The sequence below is a fragment of the Galeopterus variegatus genome, unplaced genomic scaffold, assembly GCF_000696425.1.
Source record: "Galeopterus variegatus unplaced genomic scaffold, G_variegatus-3.0.2 Scaffold510, whole genome shotgun sequence".
NCBI lineage: Eukaryota > Metazoa > Chordata > Mammalia > Dermoptera > Cynocephalidae > Galeopterus > Galeopterus variegatus.
The window spans coordinates 547800-572949 of NW_007726621.1; the positions used below are offsets into that span (position 1 = coordinate 547800).

The window sequence follows — 25150 nt, forward strand, 5'->3', positions numbered from 1 at the left end:
GGCGGCGCGGGGGGGGGCGGGGGGGGGGGGGGGGGGGGGGGGGGGGGGAGGCATATGGAAACAAATGTTTTATGTTACTTTAAAAAACTTAGGAATCAAAGTTTTCTTTAGTTATTCACCAGGAAAAAAGAAAAGCAGAATCATTGCTTAGGTAGATTAAAAAAAATTTTAGTGCCTTTTAAAAGTATATGGGGGATTCCACCCACCTGCACTTCTCTGTCCCAGGCTTACAACAATGTGAAGGTAAGAAGGCTATATACTAGGTTCTGCAGACCTGTTAGTTTTTTATACTATTGAACATGCTGGTCCCCATCTGTCAGGAATTGTGTATGGACTAAGGAATCTATATCTACTAACATAACTGCTATTCTTGTATACAGGAATATTGTTTGTGTTGTTTTTTTGCTATGTTAGTAGAAAAAGTGAGTTTAAAAAATAATAGTGTATGGGAGGAAAATGTATCCATTTCCGCTCAAAATATAATTTTTTTCAAAAGTTTATTTTTTTTTCCTTAATAGAGTGGCAAAAGTGGACGGACTATGCCTAACATTCTTGATGATATAATTGCTTCAGTTGTTGAAAACAAAATTCCACCAAATAAAACCTCCAAGGTAAATGGAAAACCAGACCCTAAAGAAGAGCCTAAAGAAAGTGGAAAATCTGCCATTATTGAAGGCAACAAGTTATACAGTGATATACCACATTCTTGGATCTGTGAGAAACATATTTTATGGCTTAAGGATTATAAGAACAATGATAATTGGAAGCTTTTCAAAGAGTGTTGGAAACAAGGACAGGTGAGTATTTTAAGTTGATTAAGTACACTATTAATGGAGCTGAAGCTGATTAAATAGATAAAATGGTTCCCTTTTTAGGGATAGAAATGGAGGGGAGAAGCAACAGTACTTAACACATTGGGGAGCAATAAGATGTCAAAAATACCAAAAAAGATTATGAGAATGATTGCTTCTGAATTCCTTTTTTTTTTTTTTTTTGCCAGATTTATATGAGTTAATATGGAAGCACTGATTATTCGATGCTATATTTTTTATCTGTCAGTGAACAAACATTTAATAAAGATTTATATTTACAAAATTCAGTTCTTCCCTCCTTTTTTTGCTTTGTATTTTAGTTCAATTAGCATATTAATATCTACTATTAGTATGTTAATCAATATTAAAAGCATGTTTCTTGAACTTAAAAGTATAGTTGTTTTTGCTTTTAATGTTTATCCATGGAACAGTTATTTTTAAATTAATCAAACCTTAACTGACAAACTCCATTATTTCATTCTGCCCTAATAAAAATGATTTTCTATTTGACAAAAGTTTTGATAGGTTTGATATACATCTCAGATGGCAGTTTACATTAGTGTAAAAATTATGAACAAATTTAAGTATTTTTATGACCATATTATGATCATTTATCATTCAGTTTATGGGGGTACTTCAAAAAGTTCATGGAAAGTGGAATTAAGAGATAATGCATATCTTTCCATGAACTTTTTAAAGACCCCCTCATATTTCTTGCTTTTTAGAAAATATCACTGCTATTTTATTTTACTTTGTTCATTCAACAGATAATTATTGAACACCTAATAAGGTCCAGTCTTTGTGCTAGGCATTAAGGATATAAAAATGAGTGGGCTATGTAAAAATGAGTTAAGATAGGAATAAGGACCATTTTAGTGCAATGGTTCTTAATCTTTTTAGGTCATGAATCCTTTCAAAATCTATTGAAAGCTTGATCCCTCTCCCCAGAAAAAATACACATTCATGCACTACATACAAGCATATATTTTTTTGGTTGGGTCTCCTTGAAGCCCCAATGTCATTAATGGGCCAGAAGTTAGAGCATTTAATTTTGTATGGGCTTTTGAGGTAGAAAATAGTCACATAAAAAAAATAATTTCATAAATGTGTTAAATGTTCTAAGAACTTTGTTTATCCTATGGAAACACAGAGAAAGAAATGACTAAGATAGGGTACTAGTTCAAAAAGACTAGTCTGAATTGATTCCTCAGGGTTTAAGTGAAATTTTGCTAGATGGACAAGATGGTGAGCATATACAAAAGCATTAGGTGTTTGGTGAATTCTGAGTAGGTTTGCTTATCTGAAACATAGATGAGGATTCTGTGAGAGAGTTGTGGGGAAAAAGGAATGACTATGAAAATGAAGGGCCCTTCATTTTTTAAAAAAATCTTATTTGCTTTTCCCAAGCTACTGATTACTGTAAGAAAAAGGGGCATGGGGCTGGATAGGTGTATTATTGGATAGGCACTAGGAATTAATATGTGAATTGCCAGCAATAGTTAATTATCTAATGGCTGGATGTATTTTAAAAGTTGGATATATTACTAGCACATTGAAAACATGTTTTGTTGTTGTTGTTGTTTTGTTTTTGTCCTTTTTGAGACCGGCCACACCGCGCTCAGCCAGCGAGTGCCGTGAGCGCACCGGTCATCCCTATATAGGATCCGAACCCACGGCGGGAGCGCTTCTGCGCTCCCAGCGCCGCACTCTCCCGAGTGCGCCACGGGCTCGGCCCTGAAAACATGTTTAATGGAGCATTTGACCAAGTAGTTAACCAGACTTGAGGGTGATTTTTTTTCTTTTATGAGATGCATTTTGTGAGAAAAACTATCTTGCAAAGTTTAAGAGTACCTAATAAATATCTTTCAGAGACTCTTAAGTGACAACTTCCTATGTTCTCTATATAGCAGATTTTTACTTCATGTAGAATAAAGGAATTGTTTCTAAAACCTGAGAATAATACATTACATGACCTTAGAGATCTTTTTACATAATTTAGTGAAATTTTAGAAGCTATAAATGTTAAACTGTTGGTTTCTAGGTTAGAGAGTTTTGAAGGAATTTGAATCTGTGTGATTTAAAAGGAGATGCTTACAGGAAATCAGTCATTAGACTTGAAATTTAATGTTGTTATGTGTTAAATGTTTTTGTCCTGATATCGTAGAGGTAAAAAATAGTATGTTTTAAGTGATAAAAACTCAGAATGTATATAAAATGTTTCATTTTCAAGAGACTGTATATGTTCTTAGTTTCAAATATTAACTCCACATATTACATAACGTACAAATGAATAAGTAGTTTGTGTTCTCTCTAAAACATTAGTCCAGATAATGCAACCCCTCAAAATCCATATTTCTACTGCCAGGAAATAAAATTTTTAGTATGGTCTTTCAGGCTTCATTTCTGAAAATTATTACACATTTAAATTTCTGTTTTCAGAAATAAACACTACATGGCATTCTCTCATCATCTTTTTTATTTGACAGTATATTGTGAACATCTTTCCAGGTCAGGGACCTTTTATACTCGCAGATTTGACATTGGGCCTGAAACTTAACATGTTAACCATTTGTTCTTTGTGCATGTAAAATCATATTTTGAAGTGTCCATATATACCATTTAACTGTTATTTATTTATCTATGTATTTATTTATAAGCCCGCAGTAGTTTCTGGTGTGCATAAGAAAATGAACATTAGCTTGTGGAAGGCGGAATCATTAAGTCTTGATTTTGGAGACCACCAAGCTGATCTCCTGAACTGCAAAGACAGCATTATTTCAAATGCCAATGTTAAAGAATTCTGGGATGGTTTTGAAGAAGTTTCAAGTATGTTGGTTTTTCTTTGTTTTACTGTTTTCTTAATCATTCCCCTCATAATAATAAATTGTGAATATGACAACAGATTTTTAGTCTTTGAAACTTCTGTATTATATTGTTGCCTAATACTGATTACTCAAACTAACTACTTCTGAAACAAGTACTTGGAAACAAAATAGTCTTAATCCTGGCTCTAACACTCATTCCTTTTAACTTGAGTCATTTATACTATGTACTAATTTCCTTATATATGGGGAGATTTTGGCAACCCCATAAACTTGTAAAATCCAAATATATAATTTACGTAAAATCACTTTAAAAATTAAAAGTACAATTGTAAGATTGTGATGTTAACAATTGTAAAGAGATCTTTTTTTTTTTTTAAAAGATGACCAGTAAGGGGATCTTAACCCTTGACTTGGTGGTGTCAGCACCATGCTCCCCCAGTGAGCTAACCGGCCATCCCTATATGGGATCCGAACCCATGGCCTTGGTGTTCTCAGCACCACACTCTCCTGAGTGAGCCACGGGCCGGTCCATAAAGAGATCTTTAAAAAGAATTATTTGAGACATTGCAAGTGGGTACATGTAATATATTCTATCTATATACATAAGGAACAAAAGTCTTAATACTATATAAGTACTTAAGGAGTAAAAGTAAGCAAGCATTTATTAAATATGTGCTGTACAACAATCGAGTAGTTCATTCATTTACATTTTTTAATTCCTCTCCAAACATTAATAAAAATAAAAAAGGCAGAAATTACCTTTTTAGTAATTGACTGCATTCTGTGTAGAACGGCAAAAATCCAAAAGTGGAGAAACCGTTGTTTTAAAATTGAAGGATTGCCCTTCAGGAGAAGACTTCAAGACTATGATGCCAGCAAGGTATGTGTTTTGAAACTTTTCATTTTGACTCTTGGCTTTTTGAAGTTGAGCTGAGATTATCCCTAGAGGTAGGGTAAGTAACTACATAGTGACCTCTGGGCTTTTTCTTCCTCAATTAAAAAATAAATAACAACTCAAAAGCAAAATCAAATTTCTGCAGCTTTAGTAAAGGGAAGTCTTTATGTTAGGGTAGTAAAGGAAAGAACTCTCACATCTCTTGGAGCTTTTAACTTTGTAGTGGTTAGGGAAGCAGCATTGCTATTTTAGTAAGTATCACTTGTTTTATGCTTGCCCATATATGATACATTTGTTTAAACTTTGAATGAAGGAAGTGTTAACCTGTCAGGAAAGGTTGTCTAGAGTTTTGAACAACTTGAAAATTATATAAAAGCACTTAAAAATACAAATCTTTATTTAAAAGAAAGCAATGTTGTTATTCTTCAGATATGAAGATCTTTTAAAAAGTCTGCCATTGCCAGAATATTGTAATCCAGAAGGGAAATTCAATTTGGCTTCTCATTTGCCAGGATTTTTTGTACGTCCCGATCTAGGACCCAGGTTGTGCAGTGCCTATGGTACGTATATATTCACATTTCTCCCCAAATGGAATTATATGAGATTTTAACAATCATCTATTTAAAGATAAATTCTAATGATTTTTAGTTTCTGCTAAATCTGTCTTTTAATAATCCACTGAAATTCTTTTTTTATGTCAAGTAGTATGTTAGGAGTTAACAGCCAAATACCTGCTAATAATACTGTGCAGAATTTACATTTTTTACTATTTTAATTCTTATAGGACATTTTATAGATTGTGGCTTTCAGGGTTTTTTTTTTTTCCTTTTTGTCTTTTCTCATGACCGGCAACAGATCGCAATCCTCAGTGTCGCACCCGTGCTGGCCCGGGACCGGCAACGGGATAGTAACCCTCGGCGTTGCTCCCTGCACTTCGCTCAGCCAGTGAGCGGGAACCGGTCTGTATGTGGGATCCGAACCCTCGGCCGGAGCGCTGCTGCGCTTCCCAAGCGGCGCACTGTAGCAGTGCGCCACGGTCTGTATGTGGGATCCGAACCCTCGGGCGGGAGCGCCGCCGTGCTTCCGAAGCGGCGCACTATCCATTGCGCCACCGGGCCGGCCCCAGGGGCAGGTTTTTATAACAAGGTTTTATAACAAGGAGACTAACAGTCACATTATGATTAATTATCCCGATATAGAGCTAATTTGGAGGAAATATCTGATTATATTAGTAGACATATAAAGAATCTTGTAAAATTTTATTTTATACACAGGTGTAGCTGCTGCTAAAGATCATGATATAGGAACAACAAATCTCCATATTGAAGTTTCTGATGTTGTAAATATTCTAGTCTATGTTGGCATAGCAAAAGGAAATGGCATTCTCTCAAAAGCAGGTAAAGAAACTTGAATGGTGGTCTTTGGAATAACACTGAATAACCATATACTTGTACATTTGTATTGTCCAGAATGTTAGCCTCCGAGTTACTAGCAAAGATTCTGAAAAGGTTTACAATGGATATGGGCATTTCTAATCTTTATTACTTGAAGATTGATTAATTTTCCTGTCTCTTTTTCATATTATTTTAATTTTAAAAGTAAATATGTTTATTTGCTCCTTTCCTATCATTAAGTATTGTGTTTATAAAAATATACTATTTAACTCACTTGTAATTTATTGAAGAATAAAAACCAGGTCCTGGGGTTGTAAAGATGACTGAGACATTATATGTGTCTCAAACATTCTGTTTTCCTCCAGTATCAGAGGATGAAGGGGCTTATTCTCCTAAGCTGAAGAGTACATAGGTTTTAGTTTCCATCTTCTGTATTTCTTCCTGAAACCTTGCTTTATAATTTATTCTCTTCTTTAAAGAGACATAAATACACAGTCATAGGGCTTTAACCTTTCTCTTTCCAATAGTGGCTTCTCTTCAGAATAGGAACAGACTCTGGACTATTCCTTCTTTCTGAAAAGTAAACCTTCTTCAAATCTTTCCATCATTCTGTCACTGCTCCCTCAAAACAAATTCTTTGCTACCTCTGTTATCTTCCTTTCACATTTTAACTCACTGCAGTCTTGCTTGTGTATCTGCCTGAAATTACTATTGCTACTACTTTCACTGAGGATAATTCAGTGATTTCTTCCTGGTCCATTTATTACTCACCTCTCTGTAATAAATGGCACTGCTAATCAAAACCTCTTCTTCAAATACTGGCCTTTGCTTCTGTGACACCCGTCTCCTAATTCTGGTACCTTATGGAGTTACAAACTTTTCTAGAGTTACAGACGTTGTTCTCTACCTTTTCTACTTTACATGCAGTTTCTGTGAAATTCTATACATGACTTCCAGCCACTACTTAGATCATCGATTCTATATCTGGAGCCCAGAATGGATCTAAAGTTTAGTGGCTAGGTGCTGGTGACATGGGGATTCATTATAGTATTCATTCTGCTTTTGTGTACATTTTACAATTTCTATAACATACAACCTTAAATTTCCTCAAAACTACAGAAAGTCATCTTTGTTACTCAGCTCCCTTAACTGGCACTATTGACTATAATAGATAACTACCCACCCAAAGGATTCCAGTGTCAGTAGGCACAACTGAGTTGTAGTCCCAGGTCTACCACAGAAATGTGTGACCTGTTATTCAGATTATTTATCCTTTCTAAGCCCTTCATGCCCGAGTTGTCTTTTGTACCTCATTGTACTTGTTCAAATCGTCTTCCGTAGCCTTTACTCTACAATACAGAAATTATACTTGCTTTTCTCCACTGCTGTTTATGCGTGTTCTTATTCATCTTGTTGGAACTTTCTTATTCATCTTTGTTCCTACATATCCCCTACCCCGTGCTCTTAGCATAATATTTGGTCTTTTGAGAAAACTTTCAACATTTTAGATAATTGTTTGGCTCTCTAAATCTAAAATTTTCATCACTTTTTATCGGTGGTCACAGAGAAAGCAGTGTTTTAGGGTTATAATAATGCTTAAAACACATTGAGAAATACTGACCTAACTTAGAGCACATGCTTTTTCCTTTATCTGCAATGGTTCTCCAACCTCCTATCTCCCTGGTGGTCTCCAATATTCATCCTTCAAAGTGTAACTCAGATTATCATCTCACCCTAGAGGTCTTCATTAAAGGAAATAAACTTACTCTACTCTAGCCAGTCATTTTCTTCCTTCTGATGCATCACACACACAACACAACACACACACACGTTTTTAATTTGCAGAAAACAACCCAAGATTTCCAACTTTAAATTTCGTTAAGAAAACATCACCTGTCATTTTTAGAGAGAGCACCATGGACTGGGAAAAAATGTCATTGCATAGAACATTTGAGGACTGAACCAGTCTCTGTGCACCCTTTGTATTCATATGATTGAACTTACCACAGTGTGATGTTTATTTGCCTAGATTAATTAAGATCTTCTTTAACCCTGTGAGATCTTGACTGGATATTTTTTAACTCTAATATCCAGCATCCTAGGACAGTATCTGGCACATAGTAATAAGTGTTGGAATTAAGAAATCCTTGCAACCAAGTCTAAATATAATAAAGATTTTATTGTCACAAATTAGGAAACGTCTGATGTATCTTTGTAGCAGGCAATAGCTTTCCTTTTCTCTTAAAAGAACATATGTTTAAAATGGTCGGTATAGTGGAATCAGTAATTTGGAAAAGAAGAACTTCCTATAGCTGTACACTTAGACATAACCACTGTAAATATTTTCATTTGCATATATCCAAAATGTTTTGTGTACATACATATATATGTAGGATTTTTAGTTTGTGAACATTTTATTTTATTTTTATTTATTTATTTTTTTTAAAGATGACCGGTAAGGGGATCTCAACCCTTGACTTGGTGTTGTCAGCACCAGGCTCAGCCATTGAGCCAACCGGCCATCCCTATATGGGATCGGAACCCGTGGCCTTGGTGTTATCAGCACCGCACTCTACCGAGTGAGCCACAGGCCGGCCCCAAGTTTGTGAACATTTTAGAAGAATGACCTGATGTTTCCTTAAAACCACAGCTTTTGGGGCCGGCCCGTGGCTCACTCGGGAGAGTGTGGTGCTGATAGCACCAAGGCCATGGGTTCGGATCCCATGTAGGGATGGCCGGTTGGCTCACTGGGTGAGTGTGGTGCTGACAACACCAAGTCAAGGGTTAAGATCCCCTTACCGCTCATCTTTAAAAAAAAACAAAAACCACAGCTTTGTTGTTCACGAAGCATTTGCATTTGATTACAGATTAATCATAATAAAATATGAGACTTCCTAGGAATTAATCAGATTTTATTTTGCTCTGTCCTCAGTTCTCTGCTGTTGTAGTTCTAACAGTTTTGAATATGTGACTGGGTTTGACTCCTCTTTAAGAGTACTAGTTTAGTCAGGCACTCTGCTGCTCTGATAGATCAATTTTAAGAATACTTGGCTCTCTGGTAGTCTTTACCAATTTGAGGATATTCTCCTGTGTTTCAGGAATACTCAAGAAATTTGAGGAAGAAGATTTGGATGACATTTTAAGGAAAAGATTGAAGGACTCAAGTGAAATACCTGGTGCTCTCTGGCATATTTATGCTGGGAAAGATGTTGACAAGATAAGGGAATTTCTTCAAAAGGTATAATTTAGGTTGCAGATCATTTATCTCTTTACCTTGAGCACATACGTATTAATTTGTTGATGTAACTTCATTTGGCATTCAGCAATATAAGATCATTTAATAACTTTTACTTCAAGGGAGATGGGGGTTTTGTTGAAGCCAGCATCTCCTTTCTCTAGCTCTTTTCAAAGCCTGTTTCATGTTGAGGGTTTTGAATGATGATTTATTTTCAATTGCTAGTACCATCCCCTTATTGTAAAGGACTCATCTGTTGATGAGCCAGAAGCTAGTTGGGTGGTGAGGAGTGGTTATTGGGAGTTGCAGAATATAAAAACTAATGTTTTATGGAAACATCTAAAGAAGGTAAGATCTTTATTTTCTTTGAATCTGATTAGTTTTGGCTGTTGACCCTACTCTATCACATCTGATTGCTGTGTGATACTCATTTGAGTAGACTGAAATTTTGAGTAATCATACCTCTAGTTTGCCAGACTCTCTGGATTAAACTGACACTTTAACCCAAAATAATTGATTCAAACCATGTGTTCAGATATTTTCTAAATTGTGTGGTTATGGGAATTTCTTTTAAGGATCGTTATTGGTTATCTTGTTATACTTTATCTTCTTTCTGAAAGGTTACACGTTCTGTCTCTGTGATCAGTGTGAAGGGAAGGAGCTATAGCCCTGTACCTATTTTATCCTAGAATACCTACCAGTGTTTTAATACACAATAATTTGTGCCTTTTAAAGCAGATTATTTTACTGATAGTAAAAGGGTCCCTTGAAATTGGTGTTTCAAGGGTTAGAAGGTTAGCCCTATAAAGGTATTTATCTTTATATCCACCTTAAAAAAAGATCAAGAAATGTTTATGAAATTCGTACATATGAATGGTTTGACTTCTGGGGAAAAGCAACTAAACTAAGCTTTTCCTTATTTATGTGCTGTACTTTTGAAACAGTTGTAAGTAAGGTAATTAGATAGATGGAAACTTCATAGTGGAAGGAGGTGTGTGAGAAGGGAGTTTCATTCACTCTATTAACAACATTTTAGTGTGCTGTGTCATTTGAATATCCTTTGGCTTTTCAAATTATTGCAGAATGTTGTTTTCTTGAACTGAAGAAGTACAGTCATTGTTCCATAAGATTCTGAGAACGAAAGGCTGCTGTTACTGTAAATAAATTTGAAATTTAACTGAACAAGATTTATTGTTTTCCTTACTTAAATTGGAGTGTATATATTTATTTTAATCCATGTTTCAGATTTCAAAAGAACAAGGCCTTGAAGTTCTACCAGAACACGATCCGATACGTGACCAAAGTTGGTATGTGAACAAAAAGCTCCGCCAAAGGCTCCTTGAAGAATATGGAGTCAGAACCTGCACTCTTATTCAGTTCCTTGGAGATGCCATTGTTTTGCCAGCAGGAGCACTTCATCAGGTATATGCAAGCTTATTTCTAACACATCTGTTACTGAAAGAAATAATTTTGATAATGAAATTGTTCTTAGTATAGATGTAAATGAAAGAAGACGTAAGAGAATGACCTACAGTAGTCTGTCTTCATTAAGACATCACTAAAATGGCATACCAGTGCTTGAAGAAAACTGACATAATTAAGTACTTAATTATGAGCTTAAATTTTTTTAACATGAGCCAAATTTCTATTTATATGTTGTCTCTGATTTTGTGGGTTGAAATCTAATTTTTAAGACCTTTTTTGGGGGAGGTTAAGATTTACTATATACTCATTCTCAGTAGTGAGACTTAATAAAAGGATGGTGGGTACTGGGGTAGTATCAAGATTTTTCATCAGGCTTTTAAGTGTACCTTCTGCCTCTCTTTGGCATGCTGACATGAACAATAGCCTGTCTAAAGAAGAAAGATATGTAATTTATATAGTTACCGATCCACAATACTTAAAAATTTTAAAATAAATAGCTAATTTTTGTTTCTGTAGCTTGACTTGTAGCACCTGGAAGAATGGCATAGAATAGATGGGTATGGAGGATAGGATTCAAAGCACACAATGGATTTCTATAGGTAGAATGTGACTACCACAGCCTACTTTAGCCCTTGTAGTAAAGGTGTGCAAAGGAACCCTGAGACTTAAGAAAGCTAGTTTGCCTCAGAGTTGGTTCCCCACCTTTTTCACTTCTCAGTAATGAGATATATCTGGTGTATATTCATTTACCAAGGAAAGTCTCCCACATTTTATATACACTATATGTGCAGTCACTGCCTGTTTAGCATTTGTAACACTATTATGAACAAATATTCCTAAGTGATAATAGTTGCTTAGTTTTTAGGATGTCAGGTTCAGGGTCAGTTATTCTTAGATCTCAAATGGCATTATATTATAGTAATAAATGTACCTTTTTCTCTACAGTAAATTCCTGGAAAAAATTTAAGTTAAAGGGTTATATTTTCCCATGGACTTGTGATCATTTCAGAGATATATTATTTGTGATTCATGTTTAATTGGGATTCACTCCATATACCATTTCTTTGCCTTTCTACACTCTTACTAGAAAACAGCTAATCTGTATTCAAATGTAAATGCCCCCAAAAGAGCGGCCTATTTTGGGGAAATAGTACTTACTGTAAGCCTTTTTGTAAATAAGAATAATCCTTTGATAATACAAAATAGATTCCCTTGAAAATCCTTATTCACATATTCAACTTATTCAGTATTAATTTTCTTAAAGTGAACTTGGACAGTACAGTCATTTTTTAAAAATTGAGGTATTTTCATATAGTAAAATTTACCCTTTTAAAAACTCAGTATTAATTTTCTTAAAGTGAACTTGGACAGTACAGTCATTTTTTAAAAATTGAGGTATAATTTTCATATAGTAAAATTTACCCTTTTAAAAACAGTGTACATTTCTGTAAGTTTTGACAAATACGTAGTTAAGTAACAACATAATCAAAATATAGAATAGTCCCATCACTCAAAAAAAATTCCCTCCTGCACTTCTCCTCTCATCCAAAGTTCCTGCAACCACTTACCTGTTTTTTTGTCCCTAATTTCACCTTTATGAGAATGTCATAAAGTTGGAGTCACATAATATGTAGCCTTTGAGTCTGGCTTTCTTACTTAACATCATAACACATTAAAGGGCCAGCCTGTGGCTCACTCTGGAGAGTGTGGTGCTGACAACGCATTAATATTTATCCATGTTGTTGTACATGTCAGTTAGTTTTTGCTGTGGGCAGTTGTATGAATATTTATTTCTGTATTTTGGAAAAACCTATCCATTCACCAACTGAAGTACATTTGATTTTTTTTTCAGGTTGGGGCAATAATAAATAAAGCCACTATAAATATTCACATACAGGTTTTTTTGTATGAACATAGGTTTTCATTTCTGTTAGGTAAATACTGAGTAGTGGGATTGACTGGTCATATGGTAAATTTATTTTGATTAACTTTAAGAAATTGCCAGGCTGTTCTCTATTAAAATGGTTGTACCATTTTCATTCCCCAAAGCAGTGTTACGTGAGTTTCATTGCCTCTACTTCCACACTAGCACTTGTTACTGTCATTTTTATTTTTATCTTTATTTTTTGGCAGCTGGCTTGTAGAGGAATCAAATCCTGGGCCTTGGTGTAACAGCATCACGCTCTAAACAACCGAGCTAACCAGCCAGCCCTGTTTTGTTTTTTGTTTTTTTATAAAAAGATGACTGGGGGCCGGCCCGGTGGCGCACTGCTATAGTGCGCCACTTGGGAAGTGTGGCGGCGCTCCCGCCAAGGGTTCGGATCCCACATACAGACCGGTTCCCGCTCACTGGCTGAGCGAGGCGCGGGAGCAGCACCGGGGGCTGCGATCCCGTTGCCAGTCCCGGTCCGGTGCGGGGGCGACACTGAGGGTTGCGATCCGTTGCCGGACACGGAAAAAAAAAAAGACAAAAAAAAAAAAAGATGACTGGTAAGGGGATCTTAACCCCTGACTTGATGTTGTCAGCACCACGCTCTCCCAAGTGAGCCAACTGGCCATCCCTATATAGGGATCCAAACGCGTGGCCTTGGTGTTATCAGCACCACAGTCTCCCAAGTGAGCCACAGGCTGGCCCTCCAGTTTTGTTTTTAAAGCATTCTAATAAGTGTATTGTGGTATCTCATTGTGATTTTAATTTGTACTTAATGAGTAAATATGTTGAACATCTTTTTCATATGTTTATTTACCATCTGTATATCTATTTCAGTTAAATGTGTGTTCAAATATTTTGTCAATTAAAAAAAATTTTTTTTTCTTATTGAGTTTAGAATGTTCCTAATCTATTCCAGATACAAGTCGTTTATCTGATATGTGTTTTGTGAATATAATTTCCCAGTCTGTGGCTTGTCTTTCCATTCTCTTAATGGTGTCTTTCAAAGAGAAGTTTTTTCATTTTTTTTTTTTCTTTGTGACCGGTAAGGGGATTGCAACCCTTGGCTTGGTGTCGTCCGCACCGCGCTCAGCCAGTGAGCGCACCGGCCATCCCTATATAGGATCCGAACCCGCGGCGGGAGCACCGCTGCGCTCCCAGCGCCGCACTCTCCCTAGTGAGCCACGGGGTCGGCCCAGTTTTTTCATTTTGATGAAGTCTAGTTGATCGTTTTTTCTTTTATGGATCATGCTTTTATTGTGGTATCTACAAAATTTTTGCCTAGTTCAAGATCACAAAGATTTTCACCTATATGTTCTTCTAGAAGCTTTATTGGTTTTGGTCTTACATTTGGGTATGTGACCCATTTTTAGTTAATTTGTTTATGCAGTGCACAGTATGGATCCAGGTTCAGTTTTTTGCAAACGGACATTTGGTTGTCCTAGTACTATTTGTTGAAAAGACTACTTCTAAATATATTTTCTTTTGAATATGTAATACATTCATATGATTAAACAGAAAATTCAAACAGTATAAAAGTTTCACAGTGAAAGTTTAGTCTCTCACCTTTGCCCCCATTTCTCTCTCCAGAGACAATCGTTGTTGCAGCAGACTTTATGCTTATACTTGTCTCCCGGCTGTTTTTACTTGTTCAGGGGGAGTGAGGGAGAAGAGCTGGTTTTTTATTCAAATAGTAGGCACCAAGTGATCCTGTTAAAAAGTTAGTTCACATTTCACTCTGCTCAAAGCTTCACAGAAGTGTCACGAGGCTCTATACAACTTGTACCTGTTCCCTATCCCTGTGCACATATATACACCCCCTTTACTGCTTTATTGCTCTCCTCCTAATCTCTCTGTAGCCACCCTGCCTGCCCTTTTTGCTGTTTTTACATACACTAAGGAAGTTTTCACCCCAGGGCCTTTGTACTTGCTAATCCTTTTGCCTGGAATTCTTTTTCCTCTCAGATATCTGTAAGACTTACTTCTTCACATTCTTTAAGACTTTGCTCAAATGTCACCTTCACAATGAGGTCTTCCCTAACACCCTAGGTTAAAACTACAAATTCTCTCTCCCAACTTTGTCATTTTCCCTGCTTTATTTTCCTCCATTTCAGTTATCACCTTCCAATATACTTTATAATTTATTTACTTTGTTCATTGTCTTTTAGCTCCTCATGTAAGCTTCATGAGGTCAGAGGTTTGTGTTTTTCATTGCTCTCTCCCCAAGCCTGCAATAATCTCTTGAAATAAATATTTGTAAGTCTCTTTTCTGAAGGAATGAAAATATGTTCTCATCTACAACATATTTTTGCACAAATGTAGATGAAAACAAATATGGCTTCTAATAATTTATATGTATTGTGCTGTGGTACAAACATGTAAATTTTTACCTCTTCCTTTGTGTGTCTTCTCTGGCTACTTCAGAAAGTTTACTTAAGTTGGAACACAACTTCCAATTATGGCTATACACATATATACATAGGAAGACATTTTCTTTGGGGATATGTAGAAAATTCACATAGGTTATAGAAAGCAAATTTCATCTATAATAAAAGATGATATTCCTAAATAGACTGAAGCAGCACATTTAACCTAGACTGGCAAATTCTATTCTGAGATCTGTCACTATAAACTGTGGAGTGATCCAAGATAAAAGCTGAACTTTTCTGCTGCATATTTTGACACAGAAATTATAAACTATAAAAACAGGAATTTCTAGCTTCCCTCCCCTATGTTGTATGATAATGACAGCACAGTTTTTTTATCTTTGTTGAGAGGGTGTTGTCCGTGACTCAGAAGTGGTGGTAATGAGGTTTCGAGAGAGAATTAAAAGAAAGTGGTAACTCTATTCACAATATTAATTTAGATTTGAGATGGATTATTAAAACTGTTCATTGGTGGCTTCAACACTTTCAGTAGACCCCAGGTAGCCTAAAAAATCCCAGACTAAAGTTCCCAGGCAGTGCTGATGTTACTGTCTGGGGACCACACTTCTAAAACTGCACAAGTAGGAAGCCCTTGCAAACCCAAGGCCACCTATCAAAAACTGTTTAAACCAAGTGATACTGCATGATGGGCCAGCAGTGGTAGGGAAGAGGCAATATTCTCTTCTTTGGCCTGTTAATAGTGAGCACTTCCAGAAAGCCAGACTGGGAGAAGGGTGGGTTCAGTCTGTGCAGGGGAGTTCAGATGCATATCTTAGCAAGCTGAAGGAAAACATCAGAGTCACAGCCCTCTTTATATTCTAAGATCTACTCTAGAATTGCAGACTTAAAAGTCATCTGTTAATAAATGTGATTCAGTACGTGTTACCCCCTTACATCCCTAGACAGAACAGTTGGATATTCTGTAGTATTCTGAGGTTTAGAGTAGCCTTTAAACAGCAACTTAAAAAAACAAACAAACAAAAAAACCCCCACAAAATCTTTAGTAATAAATTTCCCCTAAACTAACTACTTAGCTTAATTGATTGTGTTTGGTCATTGAATAGTGAATTTATAATATTTTGAAGCTGTAAATTCTGTGCATTTACACGACCAAATAAACTTTGGCAAAATCTTTCCACACTTAGTTCTCACAAGTAGCTGAGTGTATAGCAATCACAGTGTCAAGATAATAACCTTTCTGCTATGAACACGAAAGAATTACATTTTCTTAACATTACCTATTTATGATTATAACTGATTTTTTAAGGCAAGTATGAATATCTATCAAGGAACTGAAATATGAATGACTCAAAGATGGCAGAGAAAGTAAGTGCAATGGGAAGCTCACTTGTGTTCCACTTTAAAACTGAACCTTGAGGCTAGCCATTTGCTCAGTTGGTGAGAGCATGGTGCTGATAACACTAAGGTCCAGGGTTCGATTCCTGTACTGACCAGCCAGCCATCAATAGATAGATAGATAGACAGATAGCCACAGATAGATAGATAGATAGATAGATAGATAGATAGATAGATAGATAGATAGATAGATAGATAGATAGATAGATAGATAGATAGATAGATAGATAGATAGATAGATAGATAGATAGATAGATAGATAGATAGATAGATAGATAGATAGATAGATAGATAGATAGATAGATAGATAGATAGATAGATAGATAGATAGATAGATAGATAGATAGATAGATAGATAGATAGATAGATAGATAGATAGATAGATAGATAGATAGATAGATAGATAGATAAAATTAACCAAGCTGAAAACTGAACCTTGCCTCTTCAAACTAACCCACAAGCCTTTAAGCAGAGTATATATCAGGTGGAGGTCATTAGGAAACATAATAGCACCTTGTAAGCACTAATAAAAGTCACTGTTCAAAAGTCATCTTAAAACATCCATAAGCTGGGGCCGGCCCGTGGCTCACTCGGGTGAGTGTGGTTCTGATAATGCCAAGGCCACGGGTTCGGATCCCATATAGGGATGGCCAGTTAGCTCACTGGGTGAGCGTGGTGCTGACAACACCAAGTCAAGGGTTAAGATCCCCTTACTGGTCATCTTTAAAATAAAATAAAATTAAAAAACATCCATAAGCTGGCAAAGACTGACAGACCATCTTTTTCAGAACTCTGGAATCTAATCCAAAACTTAACAGCAGTGAGGAGACTGCTTAATGAAGAAAGGGCAGCTGAATTTTGGCATTTAAGGAAATCTCTTAGGTCACTTGCTGATCACTGAGATAATAGAACAGAGATTTCAGTGACCATACCCAACAAGGAGTACACCTTTGCAAAAACAGTTCGGGAAAGTCACTAAACAAATGGATGATTGCAGCCCTCTGCAAACAACAGCAAACCTTGAGGCAGGGGGAGAATCTAGGATTACCGGAGTTAACACATTATAATGTTCAGATGCCCAGTTTTCAACAGGAAGTTACAAGGCATATGCAGAAAGAAGGAAGCGTGTGGCCCATTCAAAGGGAGAAAATAAATTGACAGAAACCTTCTCTGGAAAGCCCAGGCATTGGACTTATTAGAAAGATGTATTAAATATGCTCAAACAGCTAAAGAAAACCAGGAAAATGATGGATGAACAAAATGAGAATATCAATAAAGAGAAATTATAAAATGGAACCAAGTAGCAATTTTGAAGTTACAAGTGATTTTAGGACATGCTAGAGTTAGACATACCAAAAGGTACGTTATAAAACTTTTGAAGGACTTAACTCTTCCCACAGCATGTTCAGATAAAGGAAAGACATAAGGTGAAGAGGGCATTTGGAGACTATACACTGGTATGAGAAAGTTAATGTAGGACTGTAAAGCATCTATTAGACAAGACCTCACAGGAGTTGGGCTCCTGTTGACTTGCCATTTATTGGCTGATTTGTCTTGGGACAGGCGCTGAACCATCTCATCCATAGTTTCCTGCTCTGTGAAATAGAGCATCTGTTCTACAGACATATAATGAAGAGCCAGTGAGACTGTACAGAAATGCTGAAAATGTGAGGCATCCACTATGTTTATCCTCCAGAGGAACCAACAGCCTAATGATTAAAGAAAAAGAATTTACTTTATTATGCTACCAAGTTATCAATAGAGGCACAGTGCTTGAGTTAAAGAACTCTGCAGACTTCAGCAGCTGTTCAGGTGGTCATTATGCCCAGAGGAGGAATTCTAGCCTCTCTGGAATTCCATCACCCTGTCATCAATTAGATTTTTTTTTCCCACAGTCTCCATTACTCACTTACTATCTCCTTCATCTCACTCTTCCCAGTGAAATTTATTTTGCATACTTTTAAAATTAGAATAAGTTTAAATGCTTAGTTTTTCAGTTATTTCTCCTTTCCCAGGAATTTGTGTTACATTTTTTAGTATCACTAAAAGACAATCTAGAAACATCACAAATCCCATTTTGGATGAGCTTGAGCCTTTACTCCATTATACTGAGCATTAATAAAAAGCAGTTCAAAGAAATAATAAAGTGCAAAGTCAATTTGTAAATAACCAAACAAATAACAGATAAGACTGGCTTCTTGTGAAAACCATTTCGTCAGGAGAGAGAGAAACTGTTGAAAAGTTTTACTGATGTCACAGGAGATTGAATGGTATTTTTAATTGGCTAATTTTTAAAAAAGTTACAAAAGAAAGGTACAAATAACCAAAAAGGTAGGTTAATTCTAAGATTTAGTTGTGGTCAGTAGATGTGGAACTATAGTTTTCATCCCAGTTCCTAACAAATAAACTGTTTCATTTTCTTTTCTTTAATCCTTTGTCTGGAGTAAGAGTTAAAAGTGAAATGACAAAATGCTGAAAGCAATAGGAGTAACAACAGACATATTCAGATTGATTGCCTAGTAGGTTCTTTCCAGTTAGCAGTTATTTTTAAGTAACACATTGGGGAAAAAAAGTCCACCTTAACAAAATTGATAATTCAGGATCTTATTATTAGCCTCTCCAAAGGATTCCTGGAAAAGTTATTTTTTTTTTATCATTTAAAAATATTCCATTTATGAAGTCACTTTACATGAAGCTTTTCAGTAACATAACTTTTTCATAAGTGTGGTCTTTCGCTTTGAAATCCATTTGATGTTTTGGAGAAAATAAATTCTCCAGCAGAATTGTCCCTTGTGTTTATTGGTTTAAGACAACTTGGCTTTTCCCTGCTCCGACCTCCTGAAACTTACGTTTCACTGTTTCTCTTTTGGGGATAGGTACAGAATTTTCATAGCTGTATTCAGGTAACTGAAGACTTTGTATCTCCAGAACATCTTGTACAGTCATTTCATTTAACACAGGAACTGAGGCTTTTGAAGGAAGAAATCAATTATGATGATAAACTACAGGTAAGAGATGAGTGTTCTAACTAGATCCTGTTCTGCGGGCTTCTTATATTCAGAAATATGATATGTGTATAACAGGTTAGGCAGTCATTGCATAGTTTATCACATTAAGATAATAGCCAGAGATTAACACCAACATGTATTTAATTGTATGAATTTTAGTGACCTCTTTCTTTTGACTTTTGATTTAACAACAATTTTAAACTTTGACATTTCTGTCCATTAAATTTAGCTTTTCTTGGTCCCCGTTAAAAATGGTTTCTTTGGGGGTTTTTTGTGGTTTGGCTGGCTGGTATGGGGATCTGAACCCTTCACTTTATCAGCTCCATGCAAGTGATTGAGCTATATAGCCAGCCCCTATTTTTTTTTTAAATCTGACAGTTGTCTTTTGTTAAATTCTCTCCCCTGAAATGATCAGAAATGTGAACATCTCTTTCAGGTTAAAAATATCTTGTATCATGCAGTCAAAGAAATGGTAAGAGCTTTGAAGATACATGAAGATGAAGTAGAGGATATGGAAGAAAATTAAATGTGGTCTTTTTAGGCTGGAATTACTTACTTTTGAATGATGATATGTATGCACACTGACTTAAGCTTCATCAAACCATCAGTGCCAAGAAATTCTCTTTGTAGTAATTACTTGTTACTGACACCGCAGCAGTATAGCATATTCACAGCTTCTGTGATTTAATGTTAGTTATAAAACAAGCTAAATTTAAAAGGCAGCACTACGTAGCTGTTTTTTGTATTATAGTGTATATGATGTTTGTGAAAATGCCAGATTTAAAATGATGTATTTATTTTTGGTAAAAAATACAAAATTCTATGCTATATTGTTGATTAAGTGTAAATGTGACCTTGTACAGTTTACTAAAATAACTGATATTTTTCACTACATTGAGACAGTTACTGTGAGAATTGGACACAAACACCAGCTATTGCCTGCATTTGGGATATTGTTGAATCGCACAGCAGTCATGTCATAATCAGAAGATTACTGCCAAATAATTGTAAAATTTGTAAATTATAAAGTATATAAAGTAGATACTAAATACAGACACTTCAATATTTTGTTGAAGCTATTGACTGTACAATTAAACATTTTCAAAAGGTGTAATTTATTTAAAATTGTCTCATTTTGGTAAAATTTATGTGAACTTTTAAAGCTAAATATTAAACTTAATATGCTATGTAAATATATACATATATACATTTAATGATGTATTTTTTTAAAACATTGGCTTGCTTTTGTTAAAGTGCAAGTGTTACATATGGCTTTGTACATTAAAGTTGAAAGGGGTTTTACATTTTCCATTAAAAGGACTTTATCAAAAATTGGCTTGTTCCAGAGATCTCCCTCTTTTGACATGCATACTATTGGGGGCAGAGAAGAGCCTGCAGTCAGCCTGGGTGTTTGAATATGGGTTCTACTTAATGTATGGCCTTTGCAAGTTGCTTTAATTTGTCATCTTGGGGGCCGGCCTGTGGCTCACTAGGGAGAATGTGGTGCTGTTAACACCAAGGCCACGGGTTTGGATCCCATATAGGGATGGCCGGTTTGCTCACTGGGTGAGCATGGTGCTGACAACACCAAGTCAAGGGTTAAGATCCCCTTACCGGTCATCTTTAAAAAAAAAAAAAAAATTGTCATCTTGGTTTTAATAGCGACTATTATTATCAGTTGGTAGCTTGAGCTCACTAGTCCTAACCGTGGACATACATGGCCCTTCAGTGACACCTGCAGGATATTGAGAGAACAGCCTTTTTTTTCTCATCTGAAGCAGGTAGCTTTAAAAGAAATGTGGTAACCCAAGTTGTGACACCTTGTAAGTTCCTTAGTTTTTATCCTGATTTTGCTTTTATTATCTTTTAGCTCCATGTAGGCCAGTGTGCCACCCTCCACCCCAAGCAGGGTTCAGCCAGGAATGTGAGCAATTACATTTCACATTAATTCCCTCCACTTGACTCAAGGGTTAATGGGATGGGTGATGACTGCTTGGCTAAGGAAAAAAATTGGGCTGAGGAATATTTCAAATTATTTTTTTGTGAACGTTCTTTTGTGAGCTTTTGACTTTTTAATACCATTTTCTAAATGTGCCTCAACTGATTAAATGGTTTCTTATGCCTAATGCCTTCTATGTTCTATCTGACTTAATTTTGATGTGAAATTAGTTTAAAGCCAAGATCTTATTTAGACTACCACCTACTTGGTTGGTCCCCTGAAGTCTTCCAGGAGCCCAAAGTCTGTGGTAATTTTATCCCAAAAAGCTTTTGCTTCCTTTGCTGTTGCTTGAGCCACCTTTTTAAAAAAATCATACTTCAGCCCCTTCAGAAAAGCTGAAGCTCAGGAAGACCGAGCCAGGCAGTGTGGCTTCTTTCAGAGCAAACCCACCTGATGAGAATATTCTGTCCATGGTCTGAATTCCATGCTAGTGACCTAATTCTTGTTAAGCTTGGGGTGGAGAGCATAAAAGGCATTTGTAGATTGTTTGGAAGGCTGGAGGGTTGTATTACTGATATGCCTCCTAATTATTAGGGCAGTTCCTTGTTTCCTCCATTCTTTTGGTTGGCTCCTCACATATGAGAACATTTGAATATTTCAGTTTCCTCCAAACAGTGGAATAGTAGTATTAAATGTGCAGAATAATTTGAGAAACATCAGTGAGACTTTATAAAGGGAAACTTGTGCCGAATATCTAGGTCCTTCCCATTTTAGTCTGAAATGTCATTTGGACCTGGATATGAATTCCTTTTCCTGAGTAACAAATTACATATGATCAAATCCACTTCTCTTCCGCCATGCATTTTGGGATTGTAGCACCCATACAAATCAGGGTCTAGTTTCCTGTTACTTTATTATTTGGTAGATGAGGTATGGGTTTAATTATATCTGGGTGAGATTAGTGAGCTTCTGAAGAAAAATGCTCTCATACCTTTACTTTTCTCTGTGTATGTACATGATACATAACTAGATAGATGTTCAGTACATTCCCTTTCTAGATGCCAGCCAGTCAAAATGCTCTCCCAGACAGCACCGGCATGTCAGCTGTCTGAGAAGAAGAAGAGGATGTGATTATCATTCTACAGCTGTTCAAGACACTGTGCACTACAATTTGGGGTACAGCAAGTCAGCCAAGATACAAACATATATGCCACCAGGCCTGTCACCAAGATTCAGACTCAGACTTTTCCCAACTACAAAAGTTATGACATCGCTAGTTACACGATAATTAGATAACCTAGATAGTAAGGCCTTGAAACCAGATGGAAAGTAACTGAGTAGTGTACAAAGTACTTTGGCTCCCACAGTAATCAATTTGGTTCTTTTAGTGAAAGTTAAGTGACTTTTAAACAAAAATGAAATGTTGGCAGGCCCTGGGTCACTAGCTACATACAAAGTCGAGTTACCTCTTGGCTGGTAACTTCAGCTGCTCAGTCTGCTCACTGTAAAAGAACCATCCAGCTGCAGCTAAAACTGGAGCAGTCCCTTCTTTTCTGTGCTTTGTCTGAAAAATTCCACAGCCCTTGGGCCAGTGAAGGGTATACCAAGGACAGGTGTTGTATGTGGGGATCAGAGTTGGATTCCACTTTCAGAGGAGGTGCATTCTGAGGACAAATGAGTACAACACTGCCTTCCTGCCCCCTAGTCTGATCCTAAATTTGAGATGACAAAAGATGGGGATAGCTGGGTCAGTGAACAAATAAATATGAGGAAGAAGTACAAAGTGAGATGAGGGCTAACTCAGTTCCCAAGGAGCCAGTCTGGTCCTCTGCCAGCATAGTGAGGATAACTGACTCGGGTCCCATCAGGCTATCGCAGAGTACGGAAACATAGGATCAAGGCAGGTCGTATTAAGTTTGGTATAGTAAGTGGCAGGAGTTCATGATAAAGGGGACGCAGGGATTGTTGCTCCCTTGCAAAAGCATCAGAGTTAAAATATGGGGATATCAATGCAGGATAGAATTGTCTTACAATTGATTCAAAAGCATCTATCTATTAAAAAACTGTTAATGTGTTTGGCACTGGTGATAGGTTGGTAAAAAAAGATACTCCCTCAGGCTTGTGCCATCTAGGTTAAATACTGTATAAGAAGTATATACAAAGTATTTGGGAAAGATGTAATAAATGTTGCTTGGGGGTTAAGGAAGGCTTCAGAGAGGAGGCAGTATTGGCACAACACTTCAAGGAACAGAAAAAACAAACAGCAAATGCGGGCATATTTAGCTCACCTTTCAGCACTTTTCCATAAACACGTTAGCTGCTTGAGACTTCCAACACTTTTTAAAAGTGATTTATGAAATCATTCACTCTTCGGGCCGGCCCGTGGCTCACTCGAGAGAGTGTGGTGCTAATAACACCAAGACCACGGGTTCGGATCCTACATAGGGATGGCCGGTTAGCTCACTGGGTGAGCGTGGTGCTGACAACACCAAGTCAAGGGTTAAGATCCCCTTACCGGTCATCTTTAAAAAAAAAAAAAAAAAGAAATCATAAAAAAGAAATCACTCACTCTTCAGTTCTTGGTCTGGAGCAGCAGAGGGGAAGGACCTGCTTCTTGGAACTGCCTTACAAAAGGTGAATGTCAAGTAGATCCCTATCAAGATTGTAATCCAGGAAACATCTTTCAGAATATGTCCTAGGCAAGACAGTGTAGTCTCATCTCCCTCATATTCTATAAAGTACAAGTTATTTTCATATCAAGTGTCTAGAGACACTGACTACCTGAGGTGTTTTTCTTAATCAGTAAACTAAATTTATAGCCACGCTGATCTATTTTGCTCCCTTATTCTTTGGAAATGGGTAATCCATGTGTAGCATACATGGGAACTCTTCACCAAAGTATTTGAGTAGCTAGGATTTACTCTTGTTTTGCAGAAACGTGTTGAATAAGAAACTTTTAATGTTTTGTTTAAGCAAACATTCCAGATACATTAAAAATAGGCCGGCCTGTACAACCTTTTAGGAAATGAGACTGAATCCCATTATAGTCAGTTCCTAAAAATCACTGCACTATGCAAAGTTCCACAATAAAAGCCACAGGGCTTATAGGGAAATTATTAGGGCATAACAGTAAGTGACATTTCAAGAAAGTTTATACATTAAGCAATTAAGAAATACATAAACAATACAAATACAGCACCTTGCCTTGAACAAGACCCAAAGTTTGCTTGTGGAAGTGGGCATCAGAAGGGTTGCAGTTTGTGATTTGAGTTATTGAAAGTGGTGGAAGGAGGGTTATCTGAAAATCAGAGGGAAAGGTAATACCAAGTATGGATGGGTGTGGCTCAATCCCATCAGGAAAGAAGGTAGCTGGTAGATGTTTGAGGTGTGTGCATGTGTTTTTGTGCATCCTGCTTGGTTCAAGAGTTGCAGTTTTCTGCATTCACTTAAGCTTTTCTTGCAGAAAAATTGCTCTCTAAGCAAATGAAACTGATGTTACACTCAAATTGTCCCCTACTATATTAATCATGTTTGAAAAAATTTGCATGTTCAAAATAAACCATTACAGCTGAACTGACTGTACAACAAAAAATTCTTCTAATCAAAGCTTTGTAAAAGCCAATGTAACCACAGAATTTCAGAAACAAATTCTAGGCCACAAAGAATTTGACCCATCTGTTCAATTGATTATGTGACTTGATCCATCATTTCTCACATTCCCTCCCAGAGCAGAAATAAAAGTAGCAATTCAGCCCAATTAGATTGAGTCCAGTGACAAATTGTTGTAAATGTGTTCTGAACGTTGTACAAGCTCCAGAAATTACGTTTTGGAAAGCTTTATCCCTGGTCTACGGAAGATTTGAGGTTCACTGTGGTTCACCGTAGTCTGCTTTCACGAATGCTAC

General features: G+C 36.5%; 1 protein-coding gene across 1 annotated transcript in view; it reads left to right on the forward strand.

Moving 5' to 3' along the window:
* The window catches only part of JMJD1C (jumonji domain containing 1C), a 297310-nt gene extending 276838 nt beyond the window's left edge, over positions 1–20472 (forward strand). Inside the window, exons 19-27 of the mRNA XM_008569549.1 lie at positions 519–797; positions 3470–3638; positions 4427–4517; positions 4962–5092; positions 5807–5929; positions 9025–9164; positions 10407–10583; positions 19175–19306; positions 19743–20472. Coding sequence (XP_008567771.1) covers positions 519–797; positions 3470–3638; positions 4427–4517; positions 4962–5092; positions 5807–5929; positions 9025–9164; positions 10407–10583; positions 19175–19306; positions 19743–19832 — 1332 coding nt within the window. The 3' untranslated portion in view covers positions 19833–20472. The remainder of the gene's footprint in view (positions 1–518; positions 798–3469; positions 3639–4426; positions 4518–4961; positions 5093–5806; positions 5930–9024; positions 9165–10406; positions 10584–19174; positions 19307–19742) is intronic.
* The last annotated feature ends 4678 nt before the right edge of the window (positions 20473–25150 follow it).